Raw genomic sequence first — 19987 nt, forward strand, 5'->3', positions numbered from 1 at the left:
CTTTAAGATTACAGCAACCAGAGTTTATTCAAAAAGTGAAATATCTGCTCATTAAAAAAGATGGAGAAAAAAAATCAACATTGTCCCACAATACGCTATATTTGTATCACGTTTACTTACTTTTAATAGTCATAGAAAACAAACAAACAAACAAACAAACAAACAAACAAACAAACAAACAAACAAACAAACAAACAGCAAACCCCAATCCAGGGACAAAAGGTACAAATGAATCATATGGAGGAACACTTTGGCACGTACACACAAAAAAGTCCTTTTACTGTCAGGCTTGCATCCTGCAATGATACCCTACAAAATGTCAAAAGTCATAATTGCATTGTAATCAATACATCTTTAATGTTATCACATTCCTGCCCACCACATATTGTTTTCACTCATCGATAGGTCAGCAGCATACGATACATTTCTCCAGCAAAGTTCTGAGTCAATATTTTGAGGGCATATTTGTTTTGATTCTACAGTGTACATGTGTCCCTGTTTTTCACACATGTGGGGCATCACTGTTTTTGCAATGCCCACAATGGATGTTAAAAAAAAAGGTTACAATTCAGACGCCTCTTCTCACCAAACGTGTGAAACTGAGTTGCCCCCACTTACTTGATTGTATGTAGCTTCTCCATGGCCGGGAAACACTGCTTGAAGATGCCTACCATCAAATCATCGATCTTCCAGCCTAATGGGTTATGGTTGGGATTGAGGGGGGGGGGGGGGTGGAAGGAGATGAGTGAAAGAAGAGAGCGAAAAAAGGAAGTTAATTGATTGTAAGCAACAACAACTGCAACACAGAAAGAACAAAAATCAAAATGCTGGCAGAACAGAAAATGAGTACCTTCCCGGTGACTGACATGGTAGCATTTACAGCGGAGGCGATGCCATTTGGAACAAAGATAGGACAGATAAAAAGAAGAGGCGTGGAGTATGATTATTGTTATCACTTGGAGACAAGCAGTTCATAACAACTACCTGTCGCCAGAAACTACAGTAGCATTCCTTTATGAGGGTAATTACAAGGTCTCATGACTTGGTGGCGCTAGAGGGACAATTTCGTCTAGTTATTATTTTTTTCCTCATTGTTTTCTTTCACTCACTGTGGGAATAGAAAAGTTTACATTGCAAAGAGTGAGCCAAACTGTTTATTCAATTTAGTAGCAATCTAGACTCGTGAAGAGGGTACACAGTCCCAGTAGAACACTCATTAGATTTGAAGTTTGAGTTGAGATTAAACTTTATTAGATTATATTCAAGGCAACCCAGTTTCTCAGATTTCCAACTTTGAGGAGTCTGACCACGCTCACTGTTTCAGAAAAGACTAAAAAAAAAAGTGAGCATGAAAACAAGTCCCTACATCGCTCTAGATGGATGAAATTCCCCTTAATCTGCTCTACCTTTTCTATTGTCTTTCTCACTGCTTTGCTCTTCCTGAAACAAATAAAAAAGGCCTATAAATGCAGCAAAGCTGACTGTCGAGCTATCTGTTCCTGTTAAAGGGAAATTCTAGACCTTGTGCAGATAAAAGTCAGTCTGATAAATAAAAGGAGTACAATTTTATGAGCACAACAGTGAAAATTTGATCAAAATCGGATTAAACTTCAGGAATTTGTGAGATTGTGAAATCTCTGCTTTTCACAAAACAATTCTTGAACAGTCAATACTAATATCCAGCTTCATGAGAGCACAAGCCCACAACACAGGAACACAACACAAAAATTGTTTAACCATTCCCCACATCTCTCTCACACACACTAAAAAAAAAAACCAAACAAACAAACAAACAATAACCCCCCCCAAAAAAAACAAACAAACAAACAAACAAACAAACAGACATGATATTACAACATGTGACGGTACAATTTATGCATGGATGGTGAGGCAAATTGTGAGAATTAACAACTTTGCACTACAAAATATTCAATCTTTAAAGAACTAAAGTCTGGTCAATCCAGTGACCGCAGGTAAAAAACTGACCTCTGATGAAGACTTCTGTGACCGTGTCCGGCTTGTCCTCTTTCTCCATCTCCACCTGGATCCTGGGCTTGAAGTAGGAGAACTTCTCCTTGGTGACGTATGTCTTGGGTTTGGCATCCTCCCCCTCATCCTCCCTCGTTTCCTCGGGGGTGGGGTCCCCCTTGGACTTGGGGTCCAGGGGCGGGGGCGTGCCTGGCCGCTTGGCCCTGATCACCACCGGGGGCATCTCGGCCTGCTGCAGCCCCGCCCGCCTCCAGAGCTCGGTGAAGTCGGCCTCGAAATTGCCCGTGCACACGTACGGCTCTAAATATGCAGAGAAGAAATGTCACTCTCTTTACAGCAAGCTGATACGACATAAATGTAACCGCAGTCTTGATATCAAATACTGTAGGGTTAATGTGTCACTCATGTGGCAACCTACACGTGAACCTCAGGCTATCTTACTTAGCGTACACTTTGGTTACACCCACCCATTTCCCATTCAGTCTTTGTGTACTACAAGTAGTAATATATCTATGTACAGTCTGCTATCTATAAACAACAAATACCCTCATTCCCTAGATCTGAACACTATGCAGATTACATCCAGCCCTTGTTCCAATTGTCATGTACGTAATCAAGGTTGAAAAAGCGGAGGGACTACACTTAAGATGACCAATATCTTACCAGGTGTCTTATTTGCATCATCCTCATTGTCCGGCACAGTGGATGGTGGTCCCTTGTCCTTCTGTGTCTTATCCACCCGCTTCCCCATCTTCACTTTCCTGACTAGGCTGAAGAAAAGAAGAAGATGAGAATAAAAGCAATGACCATGCAAATATTGTGATTACCCCCCCCCCCAAAAAAAAAAAAAAAAAAAATGAAGTACATGTATGAAGAAAAGAAAAAAAAACAGAGGAAATGATTATAAAGATTTTCTATTTTCAACATCATTCAGCAAATATTAGGTATCTTTGCTTGACAACCTATTATTCTGTGTGAGTATACAGTTGTACTATAATTTGACATATTCAGAATATATTGGTATGGATAACTTTTTAAGTATTTTGTTTTATACATCTATATTTTTTGATGAAAATGAATGACTTTATAAATGAATGTATAAAGGATGGGTACAAATAATGAGAATGGGAAATACACTGAGACAATATTAAATGAAAAACATGAGAAATACACTGGTGAAAGGAAATGCAATAGGTCACTGTAAAGATTGAGTGAGAAAACTGGACGGTATGAATTTGAATTTTCCTCTAAAGGGTGAACTCACAACATAACATAAATTACAATGTACAATATTGATCTTAAAGGCAAGGAAGATACACATTTGTATCAACATCGTACAGTATGTTAACAGCATGCACTTGCTCCAGTTCATGTTCAGTGATTGTCAATAGCAACAAGAAACAAAAGTTACTTTTTTATTAGAAAACATCTTTTTGGCCAAAATATATTCCATTGAGATTACACGTCACAGTAATGGGGGTGGAAAAACTGAGCGTACATGTAACACAATGAATCCCAACATGCTAATCATTTATAATACATGTGCAAGTACGTGTACAGTACATGTACATGTTTACTCCAATGAACAGGCCTATAAGAATGCTAAATTTGTATGTATGAAGAGCGCACAATGTATTGAACATGCACATCAGTGTGCATGATGTCAAACAAGTGTATGTATTTTTTTGTACACTGTTGTAAGTTTGCCTAAAATGCAATACATTTGTACATTTTGGCTCAATGTCCTTCACAACCAAACAATGCCTTCACATGATGGAAGTATCACTAAGACATCATCATAAAAAGATGAATTACAAAAAATGATAACAAACACACAGCATTTACATGTACATGTACATTGTATTGATCTGCAATGATAAAAAAAAGTAAGAACAAAAATGAAGAAAATCATTTGGTTTCAAAGTTGTAAGATGGCAATACAGAAACATACATACAACATTGAGTTGTTATGGTAACAGTATACAAATCAATTGTTGGCTGAGTTTACTTTCTTGGTGTTTGATGGGGTATTAGTCACATTGAGTGATACTTTTTGTTCTGATTTGTACGCATGTGCTTCATTTTCATTTTTATGTTGACGACAATGATGACTATGTTCTATTAAAGAGATTAAAGGTTTAGGGTTGGGGGTTGGGCGGAAATCCAGGAATCTCCTACATTTATGTTGAAGTTGTATTTTTTTCAGTTTTTGAAATTAATGTATGAATATGGAAGTCAATGGTTGGATGATTATATAGGAATTGTTTTGTGTTTTTATGTTGAAGTTGATATGGGCTATGGTGTTAAGGGGTGGGGAGCAGGGTCGAGGGATAATCTTTTAATGATTGTTAAATGTTTCTTAGGGGCAACATGTGTGGGTTCACATGCCTATGGGCAATAGTAAATATATTTACTTTTGAGTGCCCTGACCCTCATGTAGTCTCCATTCATTTCATTTTCATTTTGTGTAACGTGTACAGTACTGTGTATCCTTTGTAATGTTCATTCTGGTTTTTGTTTCATGTTTGTAATGTTTATGATATGTATCCTATATTCTTTACCTGGTCGAATAAATAATAATAATAATAATACAATGCATGGCTATACATTGTACTGTATCGAAGGCAAACTGTATATCATTACTACACTATACTCCAACGTGTGTATTACGGTAGATGGATCTTAACATTCCAAATTTAAAGATACAATGTATTTGACAGAAAAGAATCTCTATCAAGAAGTTCCAGGGAGTCCCCTTAGAAGACTTTTCAGTATTTTTTTTTTCTACTGTTACTGGATAACATGTTCCTACAACCTTGTAAGTTGTATGTAGAGTAATCAAAGCACTGCTTTTCCGTCAAACAGTTGCGTGCAAGAAAAAAAAAAACAGAGTGTGGCAATTTTTTCTCATTTTCTTTCAGAATGCGGCACTCACAATATGCAATGTAAGTTCAAATGAACTTGTATCAGTTCAAGGGCAAAATATAATTGTTAAAATCAAATGGTGATTACACTGAACTGTCACTGAGTGTCAAATATCATGAGCACAAGCACAAATGCCATGCACTTACAATTTACATCACTGGAAGTTATGGCGGTACTCAGACGTATACAGTGTACGTAACAGCTTGATATTGCATTAGCTCTTAGAATTTGCACTGAAAAAAAAAAGAAAAAAAAAGATGCACTTTCCCATATAACAGCATTTGCTGCAAAAACATATCCAGAGCAGTTGTGATAAAAAGAGGGAAAAAAATTGCTTGCATTCGTTCATGCCTATGATCCAATACTTCAAGTTCAGAAATCACATAGAAATTTTATTGATCCGTTTTCATTGCAATTTGCATTTGCGGCATTAAGTTTATACTGACTTGCCAGTGTGAATACAATGTGTTTCTGGGGCTTTGGATGTTTGATGACGGAGATCTGCACATCAACATCATTCTACCTGAAACATGCAATGGTCTTTAAAAAGCCCATCAAAACATCATCCTGCTGCCAACATCTTACTGTGTACATTCTTCAGATGATGGTTGATCAGGTAATAAAACATTTTGTGCACTGTGTACAACAAAAAACACAGACATGATGACGCTTTCTTCAACTTTCTACTTTTTTTTCCTCTCTCTCTCTCTCTAGAGTTTATTTACAGGTACATGTACAGTGTATGTGTACTGGATGTGTGCAAACAGTCTACAAAAAAATCTTGACAATGTGCCTTTGCTGTATAATGCTTCCCCATCTTTGCAACATAAGCGTAATGACGATTGCATAAACAAAACAAAGAAAATGAATACTATAGTTGCTACTAAACATAATGTGTGGTAATTAATGTAAAATCAAACTGGATGCCAGTGATCAAGACCAAATCACACTTTCACAAGCAAAAACTATTTCAAACCATAGATTAACCATCTGACAACGGATACTTGTAGATGTGTCTGTATGCTCACATGGAACATAATTTACAGGTACATGTATACCCCATATCACATTCTAAGTAGCCTGGGAACCATCACATTATACTCTATCAAAAGTGTAGCATTTCAATGTAGGCTCAATTCTCATGTGAAGGGTTTTTGTTTTGTTTTTTAAATGTGATGCATTAACCCCTCTTGCCTTGCTTGTGTAATCAATTCATGCATTTACAAATTGTACCAAAAAGAAAAAGAAAAAATGTACACATCATATAAATACTTTGTAGCCTGATTCTACCTAACTTCTATTATTTAAAGGATAGTGAGCATCTGTAGGAATGGATACATCAGAGGCAATTAAATATTAAAGCCAGGCCACAAATTTCTGATATTCTACGTACTCCCCAGTGAAAGACTGTGACACAGTGATGGTGTTTACAGAATGTTACTGATAATTATGATAACTAAAGTGGTAGTAATCCTGATAATGTGAATACTGATACTATGTACAGTTTGTACCTGGTAACTGCATTTTTAATGTACATGTAGTGTTGAGTAAAAATGATGACAGGAATGATAATATAGTATATTGATCAGTAATTGTCATGACAATGACAGTAATATGACTGATAAAGACTGACAGTTACAATCGGAATTGAAAGAGAGACAAGATACAGTATACAATGCATGCACAACATATTGTACAATTGTAGTATTTCAAGGCTTAGAATATCTATAAATTGGCAACAAATATTGAATAAGTGAGGTAAATAGCAGCTCAAAGGTGCGTTAAATATTCATGAGCACCTTGTATAAACTGTGTAGTGGTCATTAACACGAACATGGCATGGATTAAAAATTATAATGATTTTACCAGCCACCTTCTGTGATATGATGTCATTGCATGATGGCCTGGTTCAGACCACTTGGTTTTAACCCGTTAAGGACAAGTCCCAAGTACACTTGGGCAAGTGTCTTTGGGAAGTGCGTGTTGTAGCAAAATCAGTCTATCCTCAACGGGTTTTAAAAAGTGTGCATAAATGTTACAAATAAACTGGCACAATGAATGGCAAAAATATGAAAGCGACATCATAAAAGGGATGGTAGGTATAGTATTGGTGGAGATGAGAATTGGGCTTTTAACTTTTCGCGAGATACAAAGAAAACACATGTGAAATAGTACAGAGCATACCATTTTTAAGAGGAATTCAAGGTTTACTTGATGAAAATCGGGTTTGGAATGACTGAAACATCCGAAAACAGCGTAAAACAAAGCGATCGTAATAAAAGGTGGGTCCCACACTTTACTAGAATCACTCTGTTTTGGATCATCTCAGCCGTTTCAATACCAACTTTCATTGATCAAATAAACGTTGAATTCCTCATGCTCTTTCATATTTCATAAGAGGTTTCTCATTATCTCACCAAAAAATGTTAGAAACTTGAAATTAGATCTCAACCAAAACTATACGATCCCTTTAAAGCCTGAAGTCATTGTATACAGTCTAATTCTTGGCATTGACTCTTTTTGGAAAATCATGGAGTTATTCAAGTGAGCAACTTGTACACCATGTACAGTACATTGTATGCTACACTGCTCAAACATATGCATACAGTTTTAAAACAACATGCATGCAGAGATTTGGACACCAGGAAGTGTTAAGTTCTGCAACCTACATGATAATGTACAAAGGTACATCTTTGCATTCCCACCCTCAATCATGTACTAGACATTTCCAAAGATACAGTTTGTTGCTAACATGCATTCCTACATGTAAGTCCCAAATAAAGTCAGGGGCTGATGAATTGAGCTTACAGTGTATAAAATGTTCTTTATCAAAGTTATTGTCGTACGTGAGAGGCAGACGAGAAAATGCACAGTATGAGAGAGAGAGAAAAAAAAAATCTTGAACTGCTCCATTGCAGTGTCCCTGAACATTGATAACTAAAAAAAAAAAAAAAAAAAAAAAAAGTGTGGAAGAGTGTCATGGACACGGGTCATATCATATCCCTGCCGGTCATTTTTCTCTTTATCAGATGATACTATACAATGGATACTACAAACATGTACATATATGATGTAATGATAATGGCGACAAAGATTTTTAAACCTTGGGGCAAACTTACGTCGACATTTGCCAGTGATGAATTCCTTTCTAAAAGCAGACAAACGAAACTAAGCCAGAAATGAGGGCTTTTGCACTGCACAGCAGAAGAGCAAATCATGAGAACTTTTTGCTTGTCAAGTGAAGGCAATCATTCATTGTAATGTACTGTATAAGCTGTTATTTTCGTGTACAGATATTTTCGCAGATGAGGAGGTCATGGACATTTTCGCAAGATGCTGTTTTCAGGAATTGACACCGTGGCTGTCATACTGTAAGTGCACTGTACTATTACGCTAGTACACAGCAACAATTTTTGCATGTTGTTTAATACGCGGCCCAACAGTAATTTGCAAAATTGGCGAAAAATCAAACCCTCACAAAAATAACAGCTTATACAGTACTAACAGTATGATATGGGACATACGAAATGTAACTTTTACAAGTTTTACAAATTTTATATCTTGATACCTTAATGAAACCTGCTGCTCCTGCTCCTTCCTTTCACCTTAATTTGCTGCCAAAAGGGCAGTAATTGGGATGTGACAACACATTCAGGTACAAACAGACTGTTATCAAAGTATATTGTATCAATGCTTGTCTGGTTACAATTGTACCTTGTTGCCATACTTTGCACAAAACAAAATTTAAATTAACAAAGAGTCTGCAAACTCCATTCTTTCACAGACCAAAGCTTGACTTCTATTATCATTTTGCCAGCAAAATTTACCTAGCTGCTATGATACAGGATTCCTTCCGAAGGAGTTGTATTGAGGGCTTGGTGGTAGAGTTGCATTGTGTGAAAATGTTTTTGAACCCTTGAAAAGACCCTCTTAACCCACTGAAGACTAAAGCCGAGTATACTCAGGTATCTAGGGGGAGTGTATGTTATAGCAAAACCAGCCCATCCTCAACGGGTTAAAAGCAATCATGCGCACAGAAACAAAACAGTTGGACCAGGTAGAGCTTATACGTATATAATTTGTATAATATCATAGCGCCGAGGGGGAATGATTCTGCAAGCAATCAATAGATTGCTGTGCATCTGTGCAAATGGTGAAAGTTTTTGTAAACTGGTAGTTTGCAATGATTTTTGTTGTGGTCTGGGAACCTGTTATACCAGGTTCCCATAAGGAATGGGTTAAAAACAATTAGAACGCAATGCTGCAAAGCGCATCATGCAGATAATTGTGCGTGGGGGGGGGGGGGGGAGTACGGTTTATACTAAGTAATGTTTTTGAAAGAGGTGCATTAATACATTGTATATATCTAAAATATCACAGTTCAAAAAAAAATGTAAAGAGCATTTTTCAATGACCTGGAATCTTCAGAACACATTTCCCAACATTATTTGATTTTCCTTTATGCAAACTTTGTCCAACTTTTCATGATGGAAAAAAGCTTGCCAGTCACAGTCTACCATTTAGTAATGTGTGACTTTGAATAAAGTGAACTTTTTTCACTTCTATTCATTAGTATACTTTTTCACTTCAAAATGGCAACAAAACTTGGTTTAACTTCAAAATGACAACAAAACTTGGTTTCATAGACACAGTAATTCAACATATGACAGTTACACTGCATGCAGGCACAGTCGTGACAGCAGTTTGAGTTTGAATAGACTCTATACTGCTGTACGTACCATATTTATGGGTAAACTTGGCCTATTCATTAAATAAACTCGGCCCCTAGCGCCCTCATTACAAGTGGCCAAGTTTATCCACTAGGCTGAGCTTACCCATAAGTATGGTGCTGTACCGATGGTACGTGTACAATGTAATTATTAGTAGACTATATTCACTGAATGAAACATTGAGCAAAATACAGAAAGTAAGCGCATCGGTCAGTCCAGTAATAGAAAAAGGCTGCGGCTACGGAAATGCTTCCATCAACTTTCCAAAACACATTAGGGACAAAGGGTTTAGAATTCTATACTACTGTATGATGGATGATTGTATTACTGCACAGCACTTGTCGTGATATTAACATAGAGCTACGGTACTGTAAATCTAGCAACCTCTAGGATCATAGAACACGTCCCAGATCCCATGTGAGTGATTTGAATTGCTTGATACAATTGTGTTTACAGCAAACCGTCTGCTGTCATTGCTTCAGTGCATCTGATGAATACGTACTCTACTAGTAAGTATAGCCAGGTGCCCGCACCTCGTCAGGGGCCCGAATACCGTCACCCCGCTTAAAATCATTTTGAGCGCACTGAACAAAAATGTATGCCCGGGACTGTGTTCTGTACGCTTGAAACTTGGCAGGACTACCACAACCAAGCAAATTGTGGTGAAAACCGAACAGTTTTTCGCGAAAATCTGAAAATTTAATAGGGCTATACAGTAGGAATACGTGTTAATACTGTTATGTCACCCGCATGCATCTTTTACGTGTATGTCTATGGGAACATCACGGTCACCCGCACACGTCTTTTACGTGCTAAGTCTACAGAGACTCCAACTCTCCCGTTTTCGACGGGAGATCTCCCGCCGAAAGCCCATTTTTGCACAATCTCCTGTTCTCCCGTTTGAGATTTGATTTCTCCCGCCCTGGCTCTGTGTCTCCCGGTGGAAAGGATTTCTTACTTATTTCTATCGTATGTTGAAAAAATAAACCTTAGATAGCACCAGAGAACATCTAGAATCCTAGGAACTTCACGCTTCGCACACGTCAACTTGGAGTCTCCCGTTTGCTAGGGGTTTCGGGCGGGAGAATCTCCAGATCAGAAGGTGCTTGGGGTTGGAGTCTATGGGAGAGCGGGTGACGAGTTGCGGGCCCCTTCCTTAGCGCGCAACTGTTTCGCATCGTTCGCCTTTGACGACTATACCTGCAAATTTTCAATATCGATCAGTGAACTTGTGATTCCATTGGAATTTTCAGCATTTTCCTGTATGTGAGTTGGATTTCAAAGAATTTCAGTGGCGAAATGTGATTCAATTATGGGCAAACATTAACTATGACGAGGTGCGGGTCACCCAAGTATACTAGATACCTACAAGATATCTCCAATCATATTTTGGGGGCTCACATGTGGTTTGCGGACCATTCTTGCTTGGCATTGTTGCAGCAGATCACATATTTTTTCATGATTGTCTGCTTCTTCATGCCAAATATATAGACCCTAGTTTGATCGCAGTTTCATAGAAAGAAAGATGTACAAGTATAGATCTACTATACACTTGTCTATACACCTAGTAGACAGAAAGATCCGTCTGTCCGGAGGACTCTTTTGTATTTTGCCATTAACGCCGTCCTCCGTAGACATGTATACGGAGGGGATCCGTGAAGCCAGACGCAGTCTCCGCGGAACATTCCCCGACGGACAGATACAGACCGATCTTTCGGTCAATACACCTAGTTACTGTACATCTAACTAACGACGTGTGGTTGACTGTTGGTGTTGTTGTCGTTAGTCACCCAATCAGAAAAAAAAAAAAAAAAAACTTTTAGGGCGAGTTAAGGTCAAGGACTTGTCTATACTGTACAGCCTATAAAACCAGTACGACATCTGCATCTGGATATAAGATTTCAACAATGCTATTTTCCTATGACGTGCATCACGAGTTCGTAACTATTCAGCCAGTGTAAAGTACACCAGCTCATGCAGCAGTGCACGCAGCGTGGAGCTCGTACAGCATTATACGCTAACACAAACATGTACGTGTCGGTCTGGTCCTACGGCAGGAGACGTGTCGTACCAAAGTGCAATTACCAGTGTTGGTATCTCTTGTTTTATAGAGACGAATGGAATATCCTACAGTTTTGAGAAATTTATGTGAAATTGAATTGTACTACTCACGAAACTGACCCTCAACGGGCTTATCTAACTTGGCATAGGCAGTAATTTACTTACAAAAATCGCCACAGAACTCTCTGATCGAACGTTGGATACTGGACCTTGTGTACATTAGCAACAGAATATTGCCGACATAATTACGACGACGCCCTCTGAGTTGGCATCGTTGGCATACAGTTTTTTTTTTTTTACACACGCTCAACATCCATCCCCCCACAACCCACCCCCTCCCCTTTTTGTTTTTTGTTTTGTTCTTTTCAGCTTCACTCACTGGGCCTGGGCAGGAATGAAACTATTATGATTTTGATAAGCTTGAATTTCCTCTGATTAGTTTGATTATTTTTCACGTCAAGTCAATCTTTTATGCTATGTTCACCTTTCTCACACCTTTCTAATAGGTTGCCCTACTCCCCAACGGAAAAAAATAATAATGCTAAAATGGTTCGCGAAAATAATATAAGCACTCACTATCATTAATTAATTTAGTATTTCACGAGTAATAATTATAACATCATCAGGACAAATACGTTTGTTAAGATGACTGAGCAACAGGTGAGGAAAGGGAGCACACTTACGTTCGACTCAGCGCTTTGTAAGAAGTATAAACATATCGGATTCAGTGACACTGGTAACTGAGCTCTTTCGAATGAAAGTAAAATGAATTGAATTGAATTGAATTGACAGGGGCGTCACCAGCTTTTTTTCAAGGGGGGTGCGTTTTGACACTAAATGTTTACGAGATTTTTTTGACAGACATTTGGAATATAGGAAGCTCTCAATCCCTAGACTTTTACTGTTTTTTTGAGGGAAACCAAGCGGGGAAAGGGCACCGGCGCGCCGGTAGCTAGGATTTCATCTTAGGGGGGGGGGGGGGGGGGGGGGAGGGGTTAGTATGCGAGGGAGCGAGCAAGGGTGGGGGGAGGGTGTGGAAGTGCCGGAGAGGGTTGTACCCCTTATAAATGGATTATGGAATGACGGTGTGAAACGACAAATTACTGGCAGCGATATCAGGAGAACGGCATCACGGCTACATGCGAGCGAGCGAGCTTGAAAAATTTGACATTTTACACTTCCAAAACTGCCGTTTGTAGCCATATTTTTTGCTTTGTAAATTAAGGGGGGCGCACCGGGCGCAACTGCTGGCAATTACTGGCAGCAACATCAGGTGAATGGCATAATAATTAAATGCGAGCGAGCAAAGAGAGCGAGCTTGGAAATTTTGACATTTTACAGTCCAAAAACTGCCATTTGGAGCCATATTTTTTCGCTTTGGAAATAAAGGAGGGGTGGGGGCGCAACGGGCGCAACTGCCGGTAATTACTGGCAGCAACATCAGGAGAATTGCATAACAATTAAATGCGAGCGAGCGAGCGAGCGAGCGAGCGAGCGAGCTTGAAAATTTTGACATTTTACAGTCCAAAAACTGCCGTTTGTAGCCATATTTTTTTTTTTTTGCTTTGTAAATTAAGGGGGGGGGGGCGCAACGGGCGCAACTGCTGGCAATTACTGGCAGCAACATCAGGTGAATGGCATAATAATTAGATGCGAGAGAGCGAGCGAGCTTGAAAATTTTGACATTTTACAGTCCAAAAACTGCCATTTGGAGCCATCTTTTTTCGCTTTGGAAATAAAGGAGGGGTGGGGGCGCAACGTGCGCAACTGACGGTAATTACTGGCAGCAACATCAGGAGAATTGCATAACAATTAAATGCGAGCGAGCGAGCGAGCTTGAAAATTTTCACATTTTACAGTCCAAAAACTGCCGTTTGTAGCCATATTTTTTTTTTTTTTTGCTTTGGAAATTAAGGGGGGTGGGGGTCGCACCGGGCGAAACTGCTGGCAATTACTGGCAGCAACATCAGGGGAATGGCATAACAATTAAATGCGAGCGAGCGAAGAGAGCGAGCTTGGAAATTTTGACATTTTACAGTCCAAAAACTGCCATTTGGAGCCATATTTTTCGCTTTGGAGATAAAGGAAGGGTGGGGGCGCAACGTGCGCAACTGCCGGTAATTAGTGGCAGCAATATCGGGAGAATTGCACAACAATTAAATGCGAGCGAGTGAGCGAGCGAGCTTGAAAATTTTGACATTTTACAGTCCCAAAACTGCATTTTGTAGCCGTATCTTTTTTTTTTTACTTTGGAAATTAAGGGGGGGGGGGGGGGCGCACCGGGCGCATATTACTGCTGGCAATTACTGGCAGCAACATCAGGTGAATGGCATAACAATTAAATGCGAGCGAGCGAAGAGAGCGAGCTTGAAAATTTTGACATTTTACAGTCCAAAAACTGCCATTTGGAGCCATATTTTTTCGCTTTGGAGATAAAGGAAGGGTGGGGGCGCAACGTGCGCAACTGCCGGTAATTAGTGGCAGGAACATCGGGAGAATTGCATAACAATTAAATGCGAGCGAGTGAGCGAGCGAGCTTGAAAATTTTGACATTTTACAGTCCCAAAACTGCATTTTGTAGCCGTATCTTTTTTTTTTACTTTGGAAATTAAGGGGGGGGGGGGGCGCACCGGGCGCATCTTACTGCTGGCAATTACTGGCAGCAACATCAGGTGAATGGCATAACAATTAAATGCGAGCGAGCGAAGAGAGCGAGCTTGAAAATTTTGACATTTTACAGTCCAAAAACTGCCATTTGAAGCCATATTTTTTCGCTTTGGAAATAAAGGAGGTGGAGGGGGGGGGGGGGCGCACCGGGCGCAACTGCCGGCAATTACTGGCAGCAACATCAGGAGAATTGCGTATAACAATAAAATGCGAGCGAGCGAGCGAGCGAGCTTGAAGATTTTGACATTTTACAGTAAAAAAAAACAAACAAACAAACAAACTGCCGTTTGTAGCTATATTTCTTCGCTTTAGAATTTATAAGGGGGCGCATCGGGCGCAACTGCTGGCAAATACTGGAAGCAATATCAGGAGAGCATATTGATTACATTCGAGCGAGCGGAACGAGCGAGCTTGAAAATATTACATTTTACAGTCCAAAAACTGCCAGTCTTTTCTTAGCCATATTTTTTCGCTTTGGAAATTAAGGGGGGAGGGGCACCGGGCGCAACTGCTGGCAATTACTGGCAGCAACATCCAGGTGAATTGCATAACAATTAAATGCGAGCGTGCGAAGAGAGCGAGCTTGAAAATTTTACATTTTACAGTCCCAAAACTGCCGTTCTTAGCCATTTTTTTTTTCATTTTGGAAGTTAAGGGGGGGGGGGGCGCACCGGGCGCACCTGCAGGCAATTACTGGCAGCAACATCAGAAGAATGGCATAAAGATTAAATGCGAGCGAACGGACCGAGCGATCTTGAAAATTTTTACATTTTGACAGTCCCCAAATTGCCGGTGTGGCGATAGCTATATTTTTTTGCTTTGGAAATTAAGGGGGGGGGGGGGCGCACCAGGCGCAACTGCCGGCAATTACTGGCAGCAACTTCAGGAGAATGGCATTACGACTAATGCGAGCGAGAGGAACGAGCGAGCTTGAAAATTTTGACATTTTACTGTCCAAAAACTGCCGTTTGAAGCTATATTATTTTTTTTTTCGCTTTGGAAATTAAAGGGGGGGGGGGGGACGCCCGGTGAGCCCGGTGCGCCCCTCTTCCTGGATCCGCCACTGGTAGTCAAGGGTGTGGGTTTATGTTCATGACTGGGGGAGATAGGACCAGCGAGGTGGCGTCGAAGTGACCAAGCGGGGAAAGGATGTCCAAAATCTGCACTTTAGAGCATCCCGTAAACTAATTGTGCGTGTTTGTTTGTGTGTGTGTCTTATAATTTATGTACAAGGAAAAGTTAGGAATTAGCCCAGGGCAAGTCTTTTTATTGGCAATGCAAGACATTTTTACATAGACTAGTATGTATAAAGCAACACTGCAAAATCAATGATCTAGCTTTGATATAACGAAGAGTAAGGTACAAAAGTATACATTCTACATCACATTGCGCAACATTGTAGCGACTCTTCGTTCGGATGTACTGAGTACACTGCGCACATCCTGCTTATAATTATGCAGAATGCCAACCAGGAATCACGCTGAATCACAATCTTTTGTCGGGTCCGGGCTTTTTGAACAATGTTTGACACTATACCTATCTAATTATGGTTAAAAGGAATCATAGAAAAATATCTTATTTCTTGATCACCCTTTCATTCAAAAGCAGTTCACTAACACTTGAATCACTATTTCGGTAAGTCTTTTTTTTTTTTTTGCCAGCGGATTGGGAGGGGGGCGCACCCCCCTCCGTAGTTACGCCACTGCTTTTGGGTGAACTAATTGGACAGATTTCTTGAATTCTAACAAAAAAGCAAGAAAATCTTTTCATTGCGGGAATTATGATTATGTGGGATGGGGCAAACGTGTATAAGTGCTCCGTATCGTACGGATGTACAGTACGGTCGATAAATAGTAAACACTGTAGAATACTAATAGATATGTACAAAATCAGTGCTGCCAGGTGACCAGGGGTGCGAATTATTATTATTATTATTTGTGTGTGTGTGTGTGTGTGTGTGTGTGTGTGTGTGTGTGTGTGTGTGTGTGTGTGTGTCCCTGGTGCAAAATATAAAAACAAATTAGAAAAGAGTAATTATTTAGCGTCCGGCGTTGAGGTCGCTCGCAGACTGTTTTTTTTTTTTTTTTTTTTTTTTTTTTTTAGATCTGAAGGGGGGTGCGTTCGCACCCAACGCACCCCCCCCCCCCGTGGTGACGCCCATGATTGAGGACAAATTGTCGAAATAACACAGAGTGTGTACAAGATGGCCAACTGCGGTGTTTGAAACACAATCCTAATGCATACTGGCATGTTGTTGAAGCTCTTAAACAAATTTGCTACCCATCCGTGTCCAAATGCCTCAGAAATGGAGCGTAAAATGATGCATTAGGCCTATGGCTAGCAAATATGCACCTTATGGCGTCACACCTGTACGACATTACCCTAATGGCGTCACCAGGTACGTCATACACCCTAAATGGCGTATTTCGTTATCATGGTTATCGTACCAATAGCCCCTATCCTAAGTCTAACGAATTGAATAAATGCTCCTTACCCTACTTGAAAAACAAATGAAAACGGTATTTGTTATACAACATCACCTTCTTGTAAAACAATACAGATTCCAATGAAACAGGCCTAACAGATGCCAACTAATTGCATTTATCCACAACACTGGTCTTATCTTGATACTATATGGGAATCTCCATAAATAGTTTATCGCAAAAACGAGCTAACTCCATTCTTATTAAGTTGAGATATTTGTGATTAAAGGACAAGTTCACCTTCATATACATGTGGATTGAGTGAATGCAACAATATAAGTAGAACACATCAGTGAAAGTTTGAGAAAAATCCGACAATCTGTTCAAAAGTTATGAATTTTTTAAGTATCTGCGCAATTACTGCTGGATGAGAAGACTACTACAGTGTGTGATGTCACATGCGTACAACGATATAATAAAAATAAAAAGAGAATTTCACAAAATTTTACTTTTTGAATAAAGTGCACATTTCTTGGACTTGTTACTGATGTATGTTAAGGATAATATTATTCCCCTTGCCTTCTGAAAGAGAGAAGTCGAGTGTTCTTTTGTTATGCGAGAAAAGTGAAAATAAGGTGAATTTTCTTTATACTTTCTTTATACCGTTGTACTCATGTGACATCACAAGCTATAGTAGTCTTCTCATCCAGCCATGACTGAGCAGAAACTTTAAAAATTCATAACTTTTGAACGGATTTTCGGATTTTCCTCAAACTCTCACTGATGTGTTCTACTAATATTGCTGCATTCACTCAACCCACATGTCTATGAAGGTGAACTTGTCCTTTTGAAGCTGCTAAAAACAAAGAAAATGATAAGAAAATACAGGATATTTTTCATCATAACTTCTAGAATAGTATTATTTTCTTGTTATGTCACAAGTGAGGTATTACTGGAAAGGTTTGATTTTGCTCTATCTGATGATGGACTTACTTTGAAATGTTTATAATGGTGCTTATATAGCTCATTTTGCAATAAAACTCTTCATATTATTCTTTTAAAAACTTGTCTCCCTGAATATCGAAAATCTATTTTGTGAAATAGGACTCGTATATGATGGCAACAAAAAGAAAAACAAATCTGTAATTCTTTTTTTCTTAAGGAAAACATCGCCGTCGCCGTAAGTGTGAAATAAGACTATAAAATTTTCTTTGCTTTTCTTCTTCTGTTTAAGGGGATGGGTGCGTACAAATTATATAGAGACATAATCATCATAATGACAAATGTCATATTTTCCTATTTCATATGGAAACATTTGTCCTGTTTTGAATTACTTTATATTTTCCTTTTGTAAGTTTTTGCATGAGTTTGTTTGTTTGATTTGATTCATTTTCACATTCCATCACATAAAAATTGAATACAAATTTCAAAGACTCAAAGACCAAGAATAACAAGTGCAATGATTTGAAATGATAACATAACATTACACAGATATAGATAAACATAAGCAGTAGTGTTGCGCAGTAAACCTATACAAAAGATGTAGATAAGATACACACTAAGCTTTTTTTTTCCGGGAAATTATCAGCGACAATTGAATGCAGGAGACCACCATCATGGACGATTAAAGGGATGGTACAGTATTGGTGGAGATGAGAATTGGGTTTTTAACTTTTTGTGAGATACCAAGAAAACACTTATGATATAGTACTGAGCATAAATTAAGAGGAATTCAAAGTTTATTTGATGAAAATCGGGTTTGGAATGACTGAAACATCCAAAAACAAAGTAAAACAAAGCGATCGTAATAAAGTGTGGGTCCCACACTTTATCATAATCGCTCTTTATGGATATCTCAGCCATTTCAAAACCAATTTTCATCAAATAAACGTTGAATTCCTCATAGCATTACATGCTCTGTCATGTTTCATAAGAGCTTTCTCATTATTACACACACAAAAAATGTTAAAAACCTGATATAAGGTCTCAACCAAAACTGTACGATCCCTTTAAGCTTGAAAATATATAGATTGGGTCTTATAGTTGTCCACAGTCAGACAGTTCCATGACAAGCGCTGCTCTTTGGAGACCCCTCATCTTTTTTCCTGACAATCTTTTCAAAAGTAATGATTTCATTATTAAGATTAGACCCAAATTAGAGCATCGTGAAATTTTGAAGTTTTGATCTGTTCGAACATGCATATCTAAATTAAAAGAAAGGAGAAAAAAAAAAAAACCTTCACGATCACAATCACAATCACATAAAGGTACTTCGTGACTTGTAATAATCATATAGTTTGAAATGATGACCTTGGAAGTTGGCATTGCAGTTGTAAAATGTGTACAAAATTTGTCTTTTTATGATGACACCGCGATCGTCTACTGTATATATCAAACGAAAATGTGGAAACGTTTAGTTTGTGTATATCTTAACTCTTTAATAATTATTACACGGGATTTAAAAAAATACCTTTTTGACTCTATAGGGATGGTGATAAGGCAGTTTCGACATGTTCTATGTGATAGCAATAGCTAGTCACTAAAACTGAAAATACACTATTTGTTTCGGAGATGACATGGATGAGGAGCATCGTTGTTTTTTCTTTTTCTGTCATTCTTTTCTGATTCTCTTGATAACTTATCGCTCGTTTGGCGTCTTTATGACATACCATTTTCGACGCTCGACCAAAATGTAGCACTTAGGGTGGGCAATGCTTTTCTCCTGGAACTTCAATATGCGATTTTGATCTCGGAAAAGCTAGAAAGAAGATACCCCTGCCCATCGACTTTCCACAATTGCTTTCTCGCATCCCATGCATTTCATGTCGGACCGTACAGTGTAGTTTGTGTGTGTGTGTGTGTGTGTGTGTGTGTGTGTATAATGTATCCTGACGAACATTTATGCAATATACATTGCACATACATCACATTGGCAGATATTCTATATGTTGTCATTATGCTAATCCATGTACTCGAAATAATGATTCGCTCAATAATAATTTAACCAATAATATTATCACATAATTATTATATATATATATATATATATATATATATATATATACATATATATCAATTCGCTGGCAATTTATTTAATTGTCCTTGCACCGCCCTGTTCTGTGGTTTGGTCCATTGCTGTCAATATATTATATATATATATATATATATATATATATATATATATATATATAT

General features: G+C 38.6%; 1 protein-coding gene across 1 annotated transcript in view; it reads right to left on the reverse strand.

Moving 5' to 3' along the window:
- LOC139734872 (leucine-rich repeat-containing protein 71-like) overlaps positions 1 to 19987 on the reverse strand; it is a 121540-nt gene that overhangs the window by 65262 nt on the left and 36291 nt on the right. The window contains exons 2-5 of the mRNA XM_071645653.1: positions 11871 to 11914; positions 2653 to 2759; positions 1987 to 2289; positions 619 to 694 (exon numbers count right to left, since the gene is read on the reverse strand). Of these exons, the coding sequence (XP_071501754.1) occupies positions 619 to 694; positions 1987 to 2289; positions 2653 to 2759; positions 11871 to 11914 (530 nt within the window). The remainder of the gene's footprint in view (positions 1 to 618; positions 695 to 1986; positions 2290 to 2652; positions 2760 to 11870; positions 11915 to 19987) is intronic.

Source organism: Diadema antillarum, unplaced genomic scaffold (assembly GCF_040938485.1).
Source record: "Diadema antillarum isolate AM-2024a unplaced genomic scaffold, OU_Dant_1.0 seq00000550_RagTag, whole genome shotgun sequence".
In the NCBI taxonomy this organism is placed as follows: Eukaryota; Metazoa; Echinodermata; class Echinoidea; order Diadematoida; family Diadematidae; genus Diadema; species Diadema antillarum.